We start from the raw sequence: 20,464 nt of genomic DNA on the forward strand, positions 1-20,464 counted from the left end.
AGACTGGAGTAATGATGCTGAAAATTCAGCTTTGCATCACAGCAATAAATTACATTTTAAAATATGTTTAAATATAAAACTGATCATTTAAATTGTAATAATATTTAACAATATTACTGTTTTTACTGTATTTTTAAATCACATAAATGCTGCCTTTTTATTTATGACAACCACAGTTTAACATGGCTGAATATTTACCTTTATATACCCATAATTTTGAACAAAAGGATTTATTATATTCACGTTCTAGAGTAAAATAAATAAGTGATATTTTGTCCTTTGTAAATTAATTTAGTCATATATCAGATGATAAAAAGATACATGAACAAATATATAAGTATGAATATAAAATATATCTCTAGAGATTAACAACAGGGAGTTTAAGATATGCATGTGCATGTATTTACGCAATTACACTACATACTAATGAATTTTATAACAGGAAAAGATTATCTCTCTCACCCTAATAAAGTAGACTACTTTTGAAAAAAAAAAAAAAAGGCTGAGAAGACGTTAGAGAATAAATGACATTGTTAGGAGAGGTCAGATAATGTACTGCACCTTGTGAACTTAATTTCCCATGAGTCACAGCGTAGTTCAGCACAGGCAGCGGGTCTGACGCAGGATGAAGATGTTGCTCCTCAGCTATGAAAATGCCATCATTTAGCAGGCAGAGAAGCTGAACACGAGCACCTTTCACACCTGAGACCGGACCTCTCCCTCTCTCCCAGCATGCATTTCTGAACCCTCATCAGCTGGTGGCCTGCAGGAGTCATTAAATATTAATGGCTCGCTGGATAACTGATTTAATTCCCTGGAACCCATTACAGAGAAAGATGGTTAGCTTTGTCAGCTATTTAGCAGTTCAGTCATTCAGACCTCGTGGCCTTTAACCCTTTGACCTCCCATTGGGAACACACACTCACATGTGAATAGCTCCAATTAGACGACTTCATTAGATATAAAACAACACTCACCTTCTCTTCAGTCTCTTTCTCTTTTTCTCAGTTACACACATTTCAATCAGGATGGTGATCAGCTTTTTCATTCTCATCTTAATGATGTTTATTGGAGGGTTTCAAACAGATTTCAGCTATAACTATTGGATTTTATCATCATAGCCAGAGACAAGATCTTACAGTGTTAACAAAATAACCATACTGTGTATATCACAGAATAATTGCAAGAACCATTTTGATGTTCTAAAATGTACTTATGTACTAAAAATTAGATAAACATATATATATTTATAAAATTCCAATTTCTCCACAATTTATGTTTACATATGTTCGTGACAGAAAAAGTAGCACAAGTACTTGTTGTGAGACTTTTAAAAATAGAAAATTGACTTTCAACATGACAGCCCACTTTAAACTTTTTGTTCAAGCATATATTATAAAAAATATTATATGTTTTATTTAATATACCTGTATGTTTAAAATTATTAGACAATTTACTGAATTAATAAATCAATCTAATCCTAAAATAAATAGAACTGTAAGGTTTCTATGCTAACACTTACTAACTTTATACCAATATTATTTATTTATTTTAAATAATGTTAAATAAATAAATCCTAAAACAATCTCTAATCCTAAAATAAATTTATTTAGCATTTTATTAGGCTTTTCTTTTCTTTTTTTAAATAAACAAAGTAGGAAGTTTTAATATCTTCCTTTGATTTTCACTGATAAATAAGTTTATGCCAGGGGTGTCATTGTTATATTTGCATACTGAATAGTTTTTTTTTTTTGTCAAACATTTGGGTTACATCAGAGTTTATTTAATGAAAACCGAACTACAGTTAAGAGGTCTCAATCTCTTTTTCAAACTTCTCAAACGGTCATTCTGCTAAATCCTTCCTTCTATTACTCTTTTGCAAGCACTATAGTTTCCTTCAGCCATTGGCAATCTTTTTTGTGTTATTGCAGTGTGCGGGGATATTCACGGGCAGTTCTTTGACCTGATGAAGTTATTTGAGGTTGGCGGGTCTCCTGCGACAACGAGGTACCTGTTTCTAGGGGACTATGTGGACCGAGGGTACTTCAGTATTGAGGTGAGTATGTCCTAAGGTTCTGTTCTACCCTGCTTAGGAAGCCTAGTTTGTAGTACACACCACCTTTGCCTAAATATCTTGATGTGGTCTGTGAAAGCATCTTTCTTTCTATCTATATTCTGTCCTTCAGTGTGTCCTTTACCTCTGGTCGCTGAAAATCCTCTACCCAAAGACGCTGTTTCTGCTGCGAGGAAACCATGAATGTAGACATTTGACTGAATATTTCACTTTCAAACAAGAATGTGAGTACTGACACGAGGAAAACTCTGTCTTTTCATTTACGTGTCTCTACACTTACATTGAAGGTGTGAAACTATACAATTCTTATAAATACAACATTTCACCTCTCCTCTCCTCTGATGGAGGTCTTTTTCTGGAGCAGTCTCTTGTCAGACAGAAAGAGAGATGCTGAGAGAGAAAGAGGGAGTATGATTAGCAGAAAATTAATTTGCCTGTTAATGTTGGGCCCAGGGAGCCTGTGAGTGTGATTTCCCTGATGAGGGGAGTGAGGAGGAGTGGGTGCCCTCCTTTACCATCTGCTGACTGACAGAACACACACACATTAATATGCTCAAACTTATATACAAATGTTTACTGTGCTTTCTAAATTGGGACACACAATTAAATTAGTTTAAAATAAAAGTAAAAACTAAGTACTACTACTTCTACTTCTGCTACTACTAATAAAGTATATTATTTAAAATAATCATTCAAGAATTAAAAGAATTATTTTATAAAAGAAAAAAATGTGTCATTTACTCATCCTCATGTTTGCGACTGAAAGTCATTATTCAATAATAATCTTCCTCTCTACATGAAGTCTGAAGTGTCATTAGCATGATATAAAATAAAAATTGTGAATATTAAAAATAATAATTTGAATTAGATCCAGCTGAATGAATGATTAAATATATATAAAAAATGTGTATATATGTACAGATATAAGCTCCAACTTTAAATAAATTTAATAAATAGTTATTATATATTTAAATAATTCAACATTTTAATGAGCTCCATGGTAATTTAAGTAATTAAATATATAATAAAAATGCATAAAATAAAAGTACTAGTAGTAAAGGAAGTGTATTTATGTGTATACTTAAGATAAACATTTTAATAAATTGGTAAATTATAACTAATAATGAACTACTTTTTTTGTATTTAGAATAAAACAAAGCAGTACTGTTTACATTTACATACTGTATATAATTTTTATTTTAAGAAAATTTTAAAAATTTATTTTGTGGGGTAATTTGTCAACTAATTTGCCTCGAGAGTATGACTTTATTAAACATTCCCTCATTGTGACGCACATTTGAGAAGGTCATCACATTCAGTATAGATTCCTGACACAGAGAACATTTGTATTCTTATTATTACTACACTACAACATTGTAGAATTTGTACATATTGATTGATCCAACTTCATTAATGAGACAGTATTTGTGTGTGATTAGAGGAAAGATGGAGAGATAATGCAGAGTGATGCAGTGATGTGGCTGAACAGATTGGTAGATTTGGAGCAGTGAGATTGACACAGCACAGACTGTCTCACACACACATCTCTGGTTTAGTGTCCTCTGAAAGTGTAAATGAATGCAGGAGCTTAATGTACAAATTAGTTTCATACAGAGAAAATAAACCCTTCAGAAGGAGCACACTTCATTTCTGAGCTCTGGAGTGACATTACTTCTCATCTGTATCTCTCCTGCTCTCTCTTTGTTTGTCTCTCACTGTCTGTCTCTCGGGTGAAATCAGACGCTCCGTGCAGGTGTGTGATCTCTGTCTCTCTTCCTTTCAGGTAAAATCAAATACTCAGAGCAGGTGTACGACGCATGCATGGATGCGTTCGACTGTCTGCCTCTGGCTGCTCTGATGAATCAGCAGTTTTTGTGTGTTCATGGCGGCCTGTCTCCAGAGATACACACATTAGATGACATTAAGAGGGTGAGGAGGAATGTGTGTGCGTGTATATATATATATTAGGGGTGGCACGGTACACAGATGTCACGGTTCGGTACGTACCTCGGTTCGGGGGTCACGGTTCGATACAATTTCGGTACAATAGGGGAAAAAAAAGACATCTACTTTGCTCAGTTTCTTTTATTTTGATGTGAAAATGCTAAATATTATTACATGTTATATATATAAAATCTGTTTTGTTTTCATTGTGAGTGTACACAAATAAAAGCAGACCTTTAACTACAAGCAACAGCACAAATAAAAATACAATAGAGTAAAGATACAAATAAAATAATCAGTGATTTTCAGGGGGTTTTTAGGTACAGAAATTGAAGTACGATTAAAGTAATCAAAGGTAAAACAGCATTGCATATTTGACTGTATAAATTAAAGATTACTCTTTATTAAAGTTACAAAAGCGATTCAATCAAGAGCAGTGAGTGATTTCTTTGTTGTTGCTGTTTATTTAATATTAACTGTCACTTTAAGAGAAAGCACTGATACTGTACACCCAGCCGGCTATGTCTGCTATAGGATACTTACCAAGACGGGCATTTTGACAGAATTTTGTGTGAATTTATCCATTAAAACACAATACTTCAGAGAGAGCTTCATATTTGCGCGCGTTCTGAGGCGCAGGTTTGTGCGCTTCTGATGAGCGCACGCACAAATCTTCTCACTGCGCGCGCGAACTCGCGTCCTCTGGCTCTTAAATATTTGAGCTGGCAAAGCTTACATGACTTTAGTCTAAACACCGATATCAACGTGTGCTGTTCAGGTCTCACCTGTGCGCGCGCTATCAGCACCCGGGTGATGACGGAATAAATGCTCATATTCCAGCATACGGCACTCGCATTGAACAAGAGTGAATGATTTGTCCACTTATTTTTTTTTCTTTCTCATCGCTGTTGTTATAATGTACTGGGAAGCCAGAATGCGCATCCATTAACAGAAACATACATTAGCCGAACCCTATTTGTTTTACGTGTTATTTATAACAAACCACATGCGTTGTCAGAATTCAGTTGAACCGCGGTCCTAGCGCGTGCCGAACCGTGTGTGGAGAACCGTGCGGTTCGGTTTTTTTCCGCGAACCGTGCCACCCCTAATATATATATATATATATATATATATATATATATATATATATATATATATATATATATATATATATATATATATATACACATATATATATATATATATATACACAGTGGTGTGAAAACGTGTTGATTTTTTGCTCAAAGATTAAAAATGTGTCATGGTTTTCACAAAACTATTAAGCAGCACGACTGTTTTCAACAAAAATAAGAAATGTTTCTTGAGCAGCAAATCAGCATATTAGAATGATTTCTGAAGGATCATGTGACACTGAAGACTGGAGTAATGATGCTGAAAATTCAGCTTTGCATCACAGGAATAAATCAGGTTTTAAAATATAATGCAAAATAAAACAGCTATTTTAAATTATAATATTATTTATCAATATTACAGTTTTTACTGTATTTTTGATTATACAAATACAGCCTTGGTGAGCATAAGAGGCTAAACCACTAAAAATCTTACCCACTCCAAACTTTTGAACGTTAAATCCAGTTCCTGTTCCCCAGAAATTGCTTATCAAGCAGTCCTAGATGATTTCAAATGTTTTATGGCTTAAGACTGAGCTCTAACAACAGACGTTTGATGGATCTTCTGTAAATCTCCCATTATGCTTCTGGTCTATTTTCTTTAGCAATGAACAGGCTGTGCACACCACTCTGTTTTATTATTATTATTATTATTATTATTATTATTATTGTCTTCTTTACTTTATACAACAAAGTACATTTTTATTTTTAATGCAAAAAAAAAAAACATTAATGCAAAATTAATTTAAAAAAATTGAGTAAAAACATAGTATTAACAAATTAAAACAATAGTGTGATATGGTTAAATATTAATAATGTTGTTCATTTATTAGTATTATTAGCATATTTAATAATATTTCATTTTAGTGATGTTGACACTGAGCAGACGACTCGCTGTATTTATGTACTTTATATCCTTAAGATAAACATTTGAATATTTAATTGGTAAATTATAACTAATACTGAGCCACTTTTATGCATTTAGAATGAAATAAAGCAACGTTGTTTACATTTTTACATTTATTTTAAGACATTTTAAAAAACGATTTGTGGGGAAATTTGTCAACTAATTTGCCTCCAGATTATGACTATGTTAAACATGTGCTCATTGTGACGCACATTTGAAAAGGTTTGTTAAATTCAGTATCGATTCTCGAAACAGAGCACATTTGTATTCTTATACTACTAGACAACTCACTGTCTCTCTGTTTGTCTCTCAGCTGGACAGGTTCAAGGAACCGCCAGCATTTGGCCCCATGTGTGATCTGCTCTGGTCCGACCCGCTGGAGGACTTTGGCAATGAAAAGAGTCAAGATTACTTCAGCCACAACAGTGTCCGTGGATGCTCCTACTTCTACAGGTAAACCACACAGCCTCCTTCAGTATCTCAGTGATTTCTCTTAGACAGCAAATTGAGACTCTCCTGCTCCTCACATTTCTCCTCAGAAAATCCCCCAGTAACTCAACAATGAAATCTCAACAGTGACTCAGTGACTTTATAACGCTATAATCTTACTGTGTCATTTATGTATCTTTATATTGCCTCCAGGGAATTTTAGGAGAGCCATCTTAAATTTAAGTCTTCTGCGCTATGAACGAGCAACCACTGAGTAAACCGATGTTCCTCAGGGACCGTTTGTACAGTGAAATAAAGGTGCAGATGAAAGTCCAGCGCCTGAAGTGCTGCACGAGTTTAATTGGAATTGTAAAGCAGTCCAAACAGTGACCAGCCTCAGCACAACACAGAATCCCCACAATCCCACGGGAATCTGCGCTCTGCCGTTACCATGACAACTGGCTACTACTGCCAGATCCGCTGAGATATGAAGATACAGAGATAAAGTGAGAACCTGAGAGAAAGACAGAAATGATGGAGCAGAAAAGGAAGAGAAGATAGAAAAGAGGGCCAAGCGATTAATCGAAATGAAACTGAAATCGTGACATGGCTTAGTGCGATTATCAAATCACGAAGGCTCTTATTTAATTAAATAAATAGTGAAGCATTTTGTAATGAGAAGCATTTTTAAACCTGTTGCCAACAAAGGAGAAGCAGGTTTCCACCAAATGAATGTACGATGGCTTAACATTTGAAAATAAAGACAATTAGTTTATTATATAATATTATATTCATATGTATATGATATTATTACATACAATATTATTATTTTTCTGTTACTGAAAATAAAATATTAATAATGCAGAATGTATGTATTTCGTATTTTGTTTATTTTTATTTAATAATAATAAAAATACTTAATAATAAATAAAAATAATATTTAATAAAAATAAATAAAATATAAATATTAAACAAAATAAGACAGACATTACTATTATAATATTTTAATATAAAATGGTATTTAATAAATAATAGTTATTATTATTATTATTTTATAGTCATTCATTGATATATGAATTTTAGTGTGAAATTACAAGGAATCACAGCAAACCTGCAGCAAGCAAACAAAAAACTAATACTTTTAGATTCATTTACTGGAAAATAGAGAGAGAGAGAGAGAGAGAGAGAGAGAGAGAGAGAGAGAGAGAGAGAAGGGATACCACAGCTAACATTGTGCAGAATGTGAATGAGAGCCTCGGGTGTGAACTTTATTACCCACAATCCTCACTGTTTTCACTTCTTATGAAACCTTCTGAAATCAATGAAACACAGTGGATGATCCCTGTGTCTGTGTGCGCTTTAGGTCTGTTACTTTCAGTATACCAGTATAAAAAAGAAAATAATAGACTGCTACGTTAAACTAACAAATAACGTGCAGGACAATTCTTCAACATGCAATCATACACCACCGAGTCTGAGTGCTCATCTCATCACATTTAGACCCTTCAGATATTTTGAGCAGAAAAAGTGATTTTTTTCACTGTAAGCTGCACATTTACATCACTGCTACCCCCTGGTGGCTGATAGCGGTAAGACAATAATAAACACGCTAGCAACGGATACATTATCAGAAATATCAGAAGTCTGTTTAATCAAATGAAACCTAATGAACTGGCAATGAGTTTTCCACAGATATGCTACATCTAAATCACAATTGCTAACTGGACTATTAGCAATGACACACTAAAATCCTGTAGGTGAAAGCAACAGTCTATGGTGGTTTGCTGATCTTAGCCTGGTTTTAGATGGTCTCTCAGTCTGGCTAAGCATGTATTTAGCTAGTTATTTAGTCAAATGAGTTGTGTTATCAGTGAAGGACTGTAAATAGTGTTTGTCAAGCCTCATTAATGTCTGTTTGATCATTTTTACAGCTATCCTGCGGTGTGTGAGTTTTTACAGACCAACAACTTACTGTCTGTCATCAGGGCACATGAGGCACAGGACGCAGGGTAAGAAACCAACATCACCTTTGACCTCTTGTCTCTTTCTGTATGGCTGCTTTTCTTTCTTTCCTCACCTCCTGCAGATGTAGAAACGTGATGAAACACCCACACAAAAGTACGCGTACGTGTATATTGACAGGCTGGTGGAGTTTGTGTTGATGGACGATCAAATACAGCAGACAGACAGACAGACGCAGAGAGCAATTGATTCTCCATAATCCACATACATTACAGTACAGTAGTGTTTATTGATCTGAAATGCCACCAAGGCACAAACATTCACCTATTCACTTCAGTCCAGGCCCATTTAACTGTCAGAGTAGCTTTAAATGAGCAGAGATACTCTACACTACTCCACAAAGGTGAACTATACTATACTAGTGAACTACATTCAGCTAAACAACAGTCAGTAATGCATCTACATCACTCAGTACAACAGACAGCATGTTAGCTGAGTACATTCATTTTACACAGACTAATAATATTAATGTTCTTTAAACATATTTAAAGCATTTTATGTTCATACTTTTGTTTTATTGTACTCATTCGCACATTAAAGGCCAAGTTCTTTAAAATAAACAGTGACTAAAGACTTCCAAACAATCATTTATTATGATCTGAGACTATGCTTTGAGAAACAATTTTTGGTGGGTTTTAAACAGGGTCTGCCACAAATAAGTAGTTAATGTTTAGGAAAAGGAAGAAGATTAGTTTTCCCTAACTTATTTCCTATTGTGATTCTGATTAAGTTTCTGATTGCCATACTGTTATTATCTTCTTTCTCTCTCAGTTACCGTATGTACAGGAAGAGTCAGACTACAGGTTTCCCTTCTCTCATCACCATCTTCTCTGCTCCAAACTACCTGGACGTTTACAACAACAAAGGTCTGAATTCAAGTTTTCTCTCTGCCACATGGTTACATGTCAACACATGTGGTTCATTATGTACGAGCAGAATAAATTAATTGTATCTTGAAGAAAAAAAAAAACTTATTCTTGTAATGATATTATATTTTTTGTGTGTGTGTGATTTTTTTTTCTATGATTTTAATGTAACACTTATACTCTGGTGTAGATCTGCATTAATTTAATTTAGTACAAAGTTATACAACAAATATAGACAACAAACAGTTTATTTATTAATGTAATATTTTTCATTAAATTTAAAAATGACATTAATAATATAATATAAATAATTAGGAATTATATATATATATATATATATATATATATATATAATAGAAAAAAATACATAATACAATTTATGTAATATATAATTATTCATTACAATCATTATTATTTACACACATATATTCATATACAGTATATCAACTTCCTGATTGTCCTGAAGAGGCTTAATTTTCTGTGCAAAATATTTTTTCTTATCTTTGTCTGAAATATGAAATGTAACCCAGACATTTTGTTGATAGGTTTCCATATGTCTCTCCTACACAAACCTGTTTTCTAAGATTTATAAATACTGAAGTCAAGTCTGTCAGAGGCCATTGTATGTAATGTAAAGTTGCAAGGCTGTGTTTTTGTTGTGTGTCAATCATGTGCAAAAAAAGTAAGTTACAGATGTTCATCAGAGAAGTAGAGATACTTATGTAAATACGTTTGTTTTGTGTGAATATAACTGCCTTCATGCCTGTCCGCAGCGGCCGTGCTTAAATACGAGAACAACGTAATGAACATACGGCAGTTCAACTGCTCGCCACATCCGTACTGGCTGCCCAACTTCATGGACGTCTTCACCTGGTCTCTTCCGTTCGTTGGAGAGAAAGGTGGGAAATTATAGGAAACATGTTCTTGAACAATGTTGCTAAACAGCTTGAGACAGTCTCATTCTGCCTGGAGACAGCCAGGCTTTTTGACTGCACAAATTCTTTCCGTTTTCTTCATTCTGGGGGTGTGACGAAAGTGGATGCACTCTTCTGCTGACTTGTTAAAACAAAGCAGATGGAATAGCTCCATCTCTCTGTCCCAACAAGTTCAACTAGAATGAAGCAAATGAGCCATCCAAAAATATTTCACTTGATAGAGATGGAGATTAAAGGATCAAGTTTATCCAGCATATCAATATAGCATTTCTTGTTATGGAGTTTTTGTGAATGTATTTGTTCAAAATGATCATAGTTTATGCTAAAATGTCAAAAGATCTTGCCTTTTTGACCTTTGACTCCTCTACAGTGACAGAAATGTTGGTGAATGTTCTCAGTATCTGCTCTGATGATGAGCTTATGAATGATGGAGATGAGATCTTTGATGGTGAGGACTACACATTACTCAATTTTTCCTCTAATGTTTTCTAAAACGCACAGGACTAGATCATTTAAATTATTACACCTATAGTTTAATACAAGTCAAATACAAAAATAAAATGCAACTAAAATAAACATTTTGCTTATTTTTTGGCATTCTCTAACAATTTAAATTGTTTAGCAGCTGAACAATGAACATGTATGTACTGTAGCTTTAAAAATAAGAATTAGACATCCCAGAGCCATAGCCAAACATTGCTTCATCTTGTTATGCAGAATATTCAGCTTCAGTATGTGGTTTATGAAATCTAAGTTTGTTTCCTGGTTCCTCTTAGCTAATGCTGCAGCCGCCCGTAAAGAGGTCATCAGAAACAAGATCCGTGCCATCGGCAAAATGGCCAAAATGTTCTCAGTCCTACGGTGAGTCTGGGAGGGGTTGGGAACATATATTTGTGGTTTGGGCGCGTAGGACATTAAAAATTATATACAGCAATATGTGTGTTCGTGCAGTGTGAGACAGTGTTGTCATTGCTACCATTAAAATTATTTTCATTAATTGAAAAAAAAGCTGGGAAAAAAAAAAAAACATTTTAAATGAAAAACTTGAATTTAATCTCAAATGACGATTATAAATGTTGCCTTGGCTACCCACTGAAATACGCTATATGGACAAAATTATTGGGATATCCCCTTCTAATGAACAGTTTTGACTACTTTTTAAATCATGGGTTAAAGCCACTTTTAACTTTGTTAAAATTGACTTTAATCACATGTCTAATGCAGTGCCAAAGATGACCATCATTAAAGGAACACTCCACTTTTTTTGGAAATAGGATCATTTTCCAACTCCCCTAGAGTTAAACAGTTGAGTTTTACCGTTTTTGAATCCATACAGCCGATCTCTGAGTCTGGCGGTAGCACTTTTAGCTTAGCTTACCATAGATCATTGAATCGGATTAGACCATTAGCATTTGGTCATCAAAAATGACCAAAGAGTTTCGATATTTTTCCTATTTAAAGCTTGCTTCTCCTGTGGTTACATCAGACCGACGGAAAATGAAAAGTTGCGATTTTCTAGTCCGATATGGCTAGGTACTATACTCTCATTCCGGCGTAATAATTTGCTGCCGTACCATGGGTGCAGCAGGCGCAATGATATTACGCAGCGCCTGAAAGTAGTCCCCAGCTAGATAGCACGCTAGATAGCTGGGGACTACTTTCAGGCGCATATCGGCCTAGAAAATCGCAGCTTTTCATTTTCCGTCGGTCTTAGTACACGATGTAACTACAGGAGAATCAAGATTTAAATAGGAAAAATATCGAAACTCTTTGGTCATTTTTGAGCGCGATGCTAATGGTCTAATCAGATTCAATGATCTATGCTAAGCTAAGCTAAAAGTGCTACTGCCAGACCCGGAGATCGGCTGAATGGATTCAAAATTGTAAAACTCAACTGTTTAACTCTAGGGGAGTTGTAAAATGAGTCTATTTCCAAAAAAGTGTAGTGTTCCTTTAAATATTCATGTGTTGATCTGCAAAAACATCCATGTGTTGTATTATTGTAGTACATTTCAGAAGACACATTTACACAAATGGACAAGCAGTTGCATGCTGAGCTTGTCCAATTAATGTCATTAACTTCATAATTATGCAAATAAGAATATTAAATAAAAAAATACCAATGGTTAACAGTTATTTAGTATTATTTATATAATATTACAGTGTTTATTAATATTTTGAATAATTTTTACTTTGTCAGTGTTCATTTTAAGTCATTTTATTCATTTTTTAGTTTCAGTCATTTAAATTTAGCTTTCATTTATTTTTATTTCAGTTTTATTAGTTGTAGTACTTATTTCAGTTCAGTTCATTTTCAGGCTTTTCATCTTATATGGATTTTTTTGAATTTCTTTATTTCAGTTAACAAAATTGATTTTTAAAAGTTTTAGTTAACAAAAACAACACTGAGTGTGACAAGCGCATTGTTGAGTTTGTGTGGCGTATATGAGTGTTTAATCGCAGACGTGTGGTTGTGTTTCAACAGAGAGGAGAGTGAGAATGTGTTAACCCTGAAAGGTCTGACCCCCACTGGCATGCTGCCGAGCGGCGTACTATCTGGAGGAAAACAGACCTTGCAGAGCGGTGAGTTACAAAAGCAAACATCGCTTGCTCTCTCTCCCATCACAGCCTCTTTTCTCTTTCAAGGTCACTAAGACAATGATTTACAAACTCATGGACATGTTTGCTAACCCCTCTCTTTTAGTCAAACACTTTCGTTCATTCTCTTCGCTAATTAAACCATCAGAAATGTACACACACATACAGGGACACTAACCAGCTAACGCTAACTGCTAACTGTCTGCGGCAGCTACTTGGCAGCTAATGCTGGGGGACTGTGCTGCATGCATGACTGTCACAATAAACTCCCCCATCCATCCTCCCTCTCTCCTTCTCTCCGTCTGTCTTTCTGTGCCTACTCAGCTACCATCGAGGCCATTGAAGCCGTGGAGACAGTTGAGGATGGAGAAGGTAAACTGGCCGGCCTCTATCTCTCTGTGCTGCTCAGAGGTTTCATAGCGACCGCCGTAACACGCTAGCTTGCTAGACAGCGCAGCCTAGCTAACTGAGCGTGTGGGGTGCTATGACTGGTCAGGGATTGTGTATTTCTGACACACACACACACACACACTTATCTAGATATCTATATTGGAACATACACTATTTAAAAGTTTCAAATATTTCAAATAAATACTGTTCGTTTGAACTTTATATTCATCAAAGAATCCTGAAAAATAAATATATCATGGTTTCCTGAAAAATATGAAGCTGCACAACTGTTTTCAATAGTGATAATAATCAGAAATGTTTTTTGAGCAGCAAATCAGCATATCAGAATGATTTCTGAAGGATCATGTGACACTGAAGACTGGAGTAATGATGCTGAAAATTCAGCTTTGCTGAATTTCACAGGAATTAATTACATTGTAAAACCAATTAAAATAGAAAAAAAATATTTTAAATTGTAATAATATTTTACAATTTTACAGTTTTTACTGTATTTTTAACCAAATTGTAGCCTTGGTGAGCATAAGAGACTTCTTTCAAAAACATTGACCATAGGCTTGTATTGTTCTCAATCTAGATCTCAATCCTGTTTAAATTGGTATATAAAATATGTCCTCTGTTGAGAATTGTAACTCAGAGGTTGTTTAGAAAGCTAGTTTGAATAGTGTTTTATAGAAATACACTGAGACATACATAGATATGTACACACACACATAACCACACAAACACACACATACACACACACACACACACACCTGTGTCTTCCTGCTTATGCAAATGCTGGACTCTGCTCTGCTGTTCTCCACTCTTTTTTCCAACGGCACATATTCTTATGTACCTAATCAGCAAGGTTACAGAATGACTCAGTAGACGGCAAGAATCTGGGCCATAGGCAGGTGAGGGCGCGTGCCCCTGCCTCTCACTAATGACCCAGTATTCTTACAACACACAGTATTCTTACAGCACCCCGCCACAAACGCTGATCACCCCAGCGCCGCTCCTCGAGCACTCACTCTGGGTTTGGTCTATCATGACCATGTGATCTGCAGGGATCATGTGATCTCTCTATGACAGGGTTTGTTATTTAGACTCATTCTAAATGGTCTTTGCTTAAATCTGGTAAACAATGGCTTAAAGGTCAATGAGGGTTCTGGATAATAAATGCCATTTAAAATCTCCATATAGCAAAATTGGCTTTAAATCAGTAACATATTAGCCTTGTGAGATTGACCTAGAGCTCCAAGGTTGTGAAGCAATGAAATACACTTATGTAGAAATGATTTGTACTTAAAAGAAAACAAAAAATATGTTCAACACCTGCAATCCTTTATTGTATCGCACTCATATTCACAATATAATACAAAACAAGTTGAATGAATTCTGTTTAGATCTTTCATAAGAAAAATAGATATTATGAAATGAGAATATTTCTGTAATTACAATTTTAATACTTCATTAAAGGTTCTGTTTATAAAACAAAGATAAAATAAAATAAATAATAATGAATACTTAATTTCTTAGTGGCAGATGTTAAGTATACAGCAGTGTTATTTTAATATTATTAATATTCTGTTATAGTATTTATTAATATTTAAAAAAAAAAAGCTTTTTATATTTTTACTTTTTATGTTAATGTAGTTTTTGGTAATTTGGTTATGTGCTTTTGTCATTTTTATAATTTTTTAATATTGAATTATTTTTAGTTTTAGTAATTTTAGTACTTCAAATTCAACTTATTTCAGTTAGTTTCAAAGGCAACATTTCTTATTTCATAATGTGCTTTAAATTTGAATTTTTCATCTAATGTTTTCAAACTTATTTCAGCTTTATTTGAATGAATGAAAATGATTTTTATTAGTAGTAGATTTTTTAGTTAATAGCAATGATGTCTTTTTTTTATAATATTGAAGTAGTTCTTTAAAATAACTCAAATGTTTTAGCATCATTATTCATATCAGAGCAAGTTGGTTAACTTCAAGGTTTATATACTTATCAAAGAATAGCTATGGAGAAAATCAGTGACAAAAATACTTCCAAAACTCTTTTCTCAGCACACAGGGTGAGAATGGAAGAGCTTCAATGTATTTGAAAGCCAAAAAGATCTCTGTTGTCTGAGAGCAAACCCAAGAGAGAATCTCACATCATCTCTGACTGTGGTATAAGGCACTATGTTTCCATCAGAATGGATCAAAGTACATTAAAAATTGACATTAAAAAACTATTTTGATGCTGGTGAAAAGGTTTTGTTTTCTAATGGAAACATTGACTGTGCTATTGGTCCTTGTGAGGTTTTCCAGTTGAAAGTGATAAGATGTAACGTCCATTATCATCGCCACAGCTGTTCCCTTGTACACCACATACAGTGTTGGGGAGTAACTAGTTACATGTAACTTCATTATATAATTTAATTACAAAATAAATGTAACTGTAATCCCGTTACAGTTACTGAGAAAAAAAGTGTAATTAAATTACAGTTACTTATGAACATGTTAATGATTACAAATGATTTGATTTGAATAGTATCTATTCATTCTTTTTAATATTTCACGTTTTTAACCTCAAACAATCTCAAAGTAAAAATAAGTGCTAAAGTCTGGCTGTGCTTTAAAAATAAATTATTATAATCTTAATCTAAGTGATGAGGACAGTAATCAGTGTTGAGTTCTACTGTAAGGTTAACCTGCCTGGTTTAAATGTCTGAAAATGATTTTAAAATGTAGAAATTTAGAAAAGCAATCAAATGTAATCACCTACATTACTTAAAGTAATTGAAATAGTACACATTTTATTGCATTTTAACTTGTAATCTGTAACCTATTACATTTCCAAAGTAACCTTCCCAACACTGATGATATATTATGTGTGTGACTGGTTGTGAAAAATGTGCAGTTGTGAATTTGTGCTTATAATGTGACTATTACATAGCAGAGTGACGCAGTTGAGTGTTTGAAGAGATACCAGATCACATTTCACTCCAATAATCAAAAGAAAAAAAATGTTTGCATAAAGAAAATATTAAAGTGTATGCAAAATATTAAAGAAATCAATATGTTTTGCAGTATTACTAATATTATTAATATTGAAATATAATGCCCGTGAAATATTCATTACTATAATTTGTCCAATATTGTAAAATAATTAATTTTATTATTTAGAAATTCGAAAAATAAATTTAAATTTTGTACAACAAATACCACCCTGGTCAAAAATAAATGTAAAATATATATTTTATATTACAGTAATCATTTTGTGAGGAAAATGTAAAAGTATGTTTTTATTTATACATGAATGCATGCATTTATTTATTTAAAATAAATATACAGTGGGGGGGGGGGGGGGGGGGGGGTATTTGATCCCCTGCTGATTTTGTACCTTTGCCCACTGACAAAGAAATGATCAGTCTATAATTTTAATGGCAGGTTTATTTGAGCAGTGAGAGACAGAATAGCAAAAAAAAAAAAAAAAACCCCAGAAAAAAGCATTTCAATAAAGTTATAAATTGATTTGCATTTTAATGAGTCAAATAAGTATTTAAGTATTCAAATAAATATATTGCTGATATGCTCACTGAATATAAACCGAACAGACCACTCAGATCATTAGGATCGAGTCAGTTAGAAATACCAAGGGTTCACACAAAACAAGGGGAGTCTGCTTTTAGCTATTATGCGGCCCGCAGTTGGAACCAGCTTCCAGAAGAGATCAGATGTGCTAAAACATTAGCCACATTTAAATCAAGACTCAAAAACTCATCTGTTTAACTGTGCATTTGAATGAGCACTGTGCTATATGTCCGAACTGACTGCAATACATTTTATGTATAATCATTTTCTTTAAATTTATTTTAAATCAATCTCTATATCATTTTAAAATTCCTTGTTTTTATTATTTTTATTTCCATGTTTTTATTGATTTTTAATGTCTATTTCACTTTCTTTTATGTAAAGCACTTTGAATTACCACTGTGTATGAAATGTGCTATATAAATAAACTTGCCTTGCCTTGCCTTGCCTATTTGATCCCCTATCAATCAGTAAGATTTCTGGCTCCCAGGTGTCTTTTACACAGGTAAGGAGCTGAGATTAGGAGCAATCTCTTAAAGGGGGTGCTCCTAATCTCAGTTTGTTACCTGTATAAACAGAAGCAATCAATCAATCAGATTCCAAACTCTCCACCATGGCCAAGACAAAAGAGCTGTCCAAGGATGTCAGGGACAAGATTGTAGACCTACACAAGGCTGGAATGGACTACAAGACCATCGCCATGCAGTTTGATGAGAAGGTGACAACAGTTGGTGCAATTATTCGCAAATGGAAGAAACACAAGATAACTGTTAATCTCCCTTGGACTGGGGTCATGGATGGGTATTGCAGCATGACAATGACCCAAAACACACGGCCAAGGCAACAAAGGAGTGGCTCAAAAAGAAGCACATCAAGGTCCTGGAGTGGCCTAGACAGACCTTAATCCCATAGAAAATCAGTGGAGGGAGCTGAAAGTTTGAGTTGCCAAACATCAGCCTCGAAACCTTAATGACTTGGAGAGGATCTGCAAAGAGGAGTGGGACAAAATCCCTCCTGAGATGTGTGCAAACCTGGTGGCCAACTACAAGAAACGTCTGACCTCTCTGATTGCTAACAAGTACTAAGTCATGTTTTGCAAAGGGGTCAAATACTTATTTCACTCATTAAAATGCAAATCAATTCATAACTTTTTTTAAATGTGTTTTTCTGGATTTTTTGTTGTTATTCTGTCTCTCACTGTTCAAATAAACCTACCATTAAAATTATAGCTTGAGCATTTCTTTCTCAGTGGGCAAACGTACAAAATCAGCAGGGGATCAAATAATTTTTTCCCCCAACTGTATATTACTAAATATTATATTTTTGAACTTTTTCAAACAAGTTGCAAACTCCAAAATATGATTTTGAAGTGAAATATGACCCAGACATGTGTATGTTTGTATCTCTTGATATAGACATATCATCATGTCAAGAGAACACTCTGTGACTCGACCCAATTTATAGAATAATCTACTCATCTGTCTAACAGTATGTGATCATTTGTGGTATGTCTGCTTGTGTTTAGATTTTGCCCATGCGCAATTGGTGACTGCTCTTCTTTTCTCTCAATTTTTCTCTCGTAGCCATCCGTGGCTTTTCTCCACAGCACAAAATCAAAAGTTTCGAGGAGGCGAAGGGCCTGGACCGCATAAACGAGCGCATGCCGCCTCGCCGAGACGTGGTCAACAGCGTGGGGCTGTCGATGGGCAAGATGAACATGGCCGAATCCAATGGCACGGACGACAACAGCAATATCCAGTGATTCATCTCCTCCTCCTCCTCACGTCCCTCGCTTGCCCCTGCTCCTCCTCCCATAATGCAATTCTCCCCTCTCCCTTCATTTTCACTGCTACCGTCTATGTAGCAGATGGATTATGTGATATATTTAGACAGAACTCCCTGCTTGACGTTCAACGGCCTCAACGACAAGAGACGGGCCGCACGAAGATGATCATGCGTGAGAGTTGCATGATGGGATATGTAGTTTTATGGATATGGGGCTATGTAATGGAAGTACGAACACGGAGTGCATTTCCTGTTCCTTTGTCCGAAGAGATGTTTATTTATGCGTGTTTGCACTTTGCGTGCGTGTCTGTGTGCGTGCCTGGGCGACATGTGATATATAATTACTATACGATGATGATGATAAGTAGGTTTTCACAAACGCTTACCTTTTTTTTCTTGGCCTGCTTTGAAACATAAAACACAAGGCCGACGCACTATTTATTCGAAAGCGTCGGAGCGTAACTTACGTTTGCGAGAAGCTTGTAACCGTTTACTTTCACACTTCTCTTGCAGTTCTATGTTTTGCTACTAGTAATCACTATATCTATGGAATAACTAATATTACACAGAATAACTTCACACAGGTTATCACGATTAATCCACAAATAACAGAGAGGTTTGGAGTCGCCGTAACGCCCCTCAGTGCTCGCTGTGTTGTGTAAATCCTCCGTTGTCACGTCGTGCTGCGGTTGCTATGGCAGTCTGACACTTTCCCGCCTCCGGAGCTGAGCGCGGGGGGGGGGGGGGGGGGGGGGGTTCAGTCAGCTGCGTGCGTGTGTGTGCACTGATTTGAGCTGAGGGATTGCGTCGGGCTGTTATGGGTGGTTTCAAACAGGTCCTTGTCCTGTGTTGCCGCACTAGACAGAGCGGATTTCCAGCAACGCGTAATTCATGGGAGTTTATTTTGTATATAAATGGCGTATATTTTTAAGGACCGTTTTGTTATCGCTTATTTTCATGTTATTTTATTTTGTATTCAGGCTATTTATTTATTTATTGTTTGTTGGGTTCTTTTTTGTTTGTTTACATTGCTGTACAGTTAATTAAGCTCCGACGAGGTGTTAAACCTTTTGCGTTTCTTTATCAATGTACAGAAGTTATCCAGTAGTGTGAAGGAACATATAATTCTGTGAAAAGACATCCAGGCTGCCAAAGCATGACTGCATGGTTATTTCAAATGTAAATCGAATATGGACACACCTTAACGTGTCTCACATTTTTAAGGAGAAGTATATTCTGATCATTATTCTAAACAATATTCTGGTTACTTATGATTATTATTATTATTAAGAGTTCTGCTGGTTTATTCCACTTTGCCTCATCCTTGTTTTGGTTGCTCATTGTGCTTTACTTTATGAATAATGAAAACGTTCATGAGTTATGTGTGATTCTATATCTTGTATTTTTCTCTTGAGCTTCATTCTGAGCATCATGATTTCCTGACCTACAGTACGGACAGTGTGAGCATGCCCTATGGGACAAATCTCTTTTTTTACTCTTGAATAAAATATGCATGAACCTTTTGGATTTTTCGGATTTATTCAACTCGCATTGCCAGCATGTTTCACAAACAGTAAACTACAAATCATCTCCTCCATAAAACAAAAAATGTTCAACATATGCCACATTAGTGAGTGAAAATCATGAAGATATGACCAGGTCACATTGCACAAATCACATAAGCGTGCAAAAGTCTGTAAAATTTGTTTTTAAAAGATTTTTATGTTCATGCATATGCATTTTTGATCAAACATACAGTCAGAAACTGTAATACTGTGAAATATATTACAATTTAAAATGTGA

At 34.8% G+C, this 20,464-nt stretch overlaps 1 protein-coding gene across 3 annotated transcripts in view; it reads left to right on the forward strand.

Annotated features, from left to right (window-relative positions):
• LOC306853494 (protein phosphatase 3 catalytic subunit alpha-like) overlaps positions 1-20,184 on the forward strand; it is a gene marked incomplete at its 5' end in the record, with an annotated part of 42,325 nt that extends 22,141 nt beyond the window's left edge. For 2 of the 3 annotated variants that reach the window (XM_079390964.1, XM_079390962.1), the window contains 12 exons: positions 1,932-2,056; positions 2,187-2,298; positions 3,858-4,003; positions 6,369-6,508; positions 8,416-8,493; positions 9,278-9,372; positions 10,146-10,271; positions 10,678-10,755; positions 11,084-11,168; positions 12,793-12,890; positions 13,230-13,277; positions 18,460-20,184. In XM_079390964.1, the coding sequence (XP_079247090.1) occupies positions 1,932-2,056; positions 2,187-2,298; positions 3,858-4,003; positions 6,369-6,508; positions 8,416-8,493; positions 9,278-9,372; positions 10,146-10,271; positions 10,678-10,755; positions 11,084-11,168; positions 12,793-12,890; positions 13,230-13,277; positions 18,460-18,638 (1,310 nt within the window). In that variant the 3' untranslated portion in view covers positions 18,639-20,184. The remainder of the gene's footprint in view (positions 1-1,931; positions 2,057-2,186; positions 2,299-3,857; positions 4,004-6,368; positions 6,509-8,415; positions 8,494-9,277; positions 9,373-10,145; positions 10,272-10,677; positions 10,756-11,083; positions 11,169-12,792; positions 12,891-13,229; positions 13,278-18,459) is intronic. The other variant, XM_079390963.1, reaches the window with a different exon arrangement.
• Between the last annotated feature and the right edge of the window lie 280 nt (positions 20,185-20,464).

The sequence above is a fragment of the Barbus barbus genome, assembly GCF_936440315.1.
Source record: "Barbus barbus genome assembly, chromosome: 33".
In the NCBI taxonomy this organism is placed as follows: domain Eukaryota; kingdom Metazoa; phylum Chordata; class Actinopteri; order Cypriniformes; family Cyprinidae; genus Barbus; species Barbus barbus.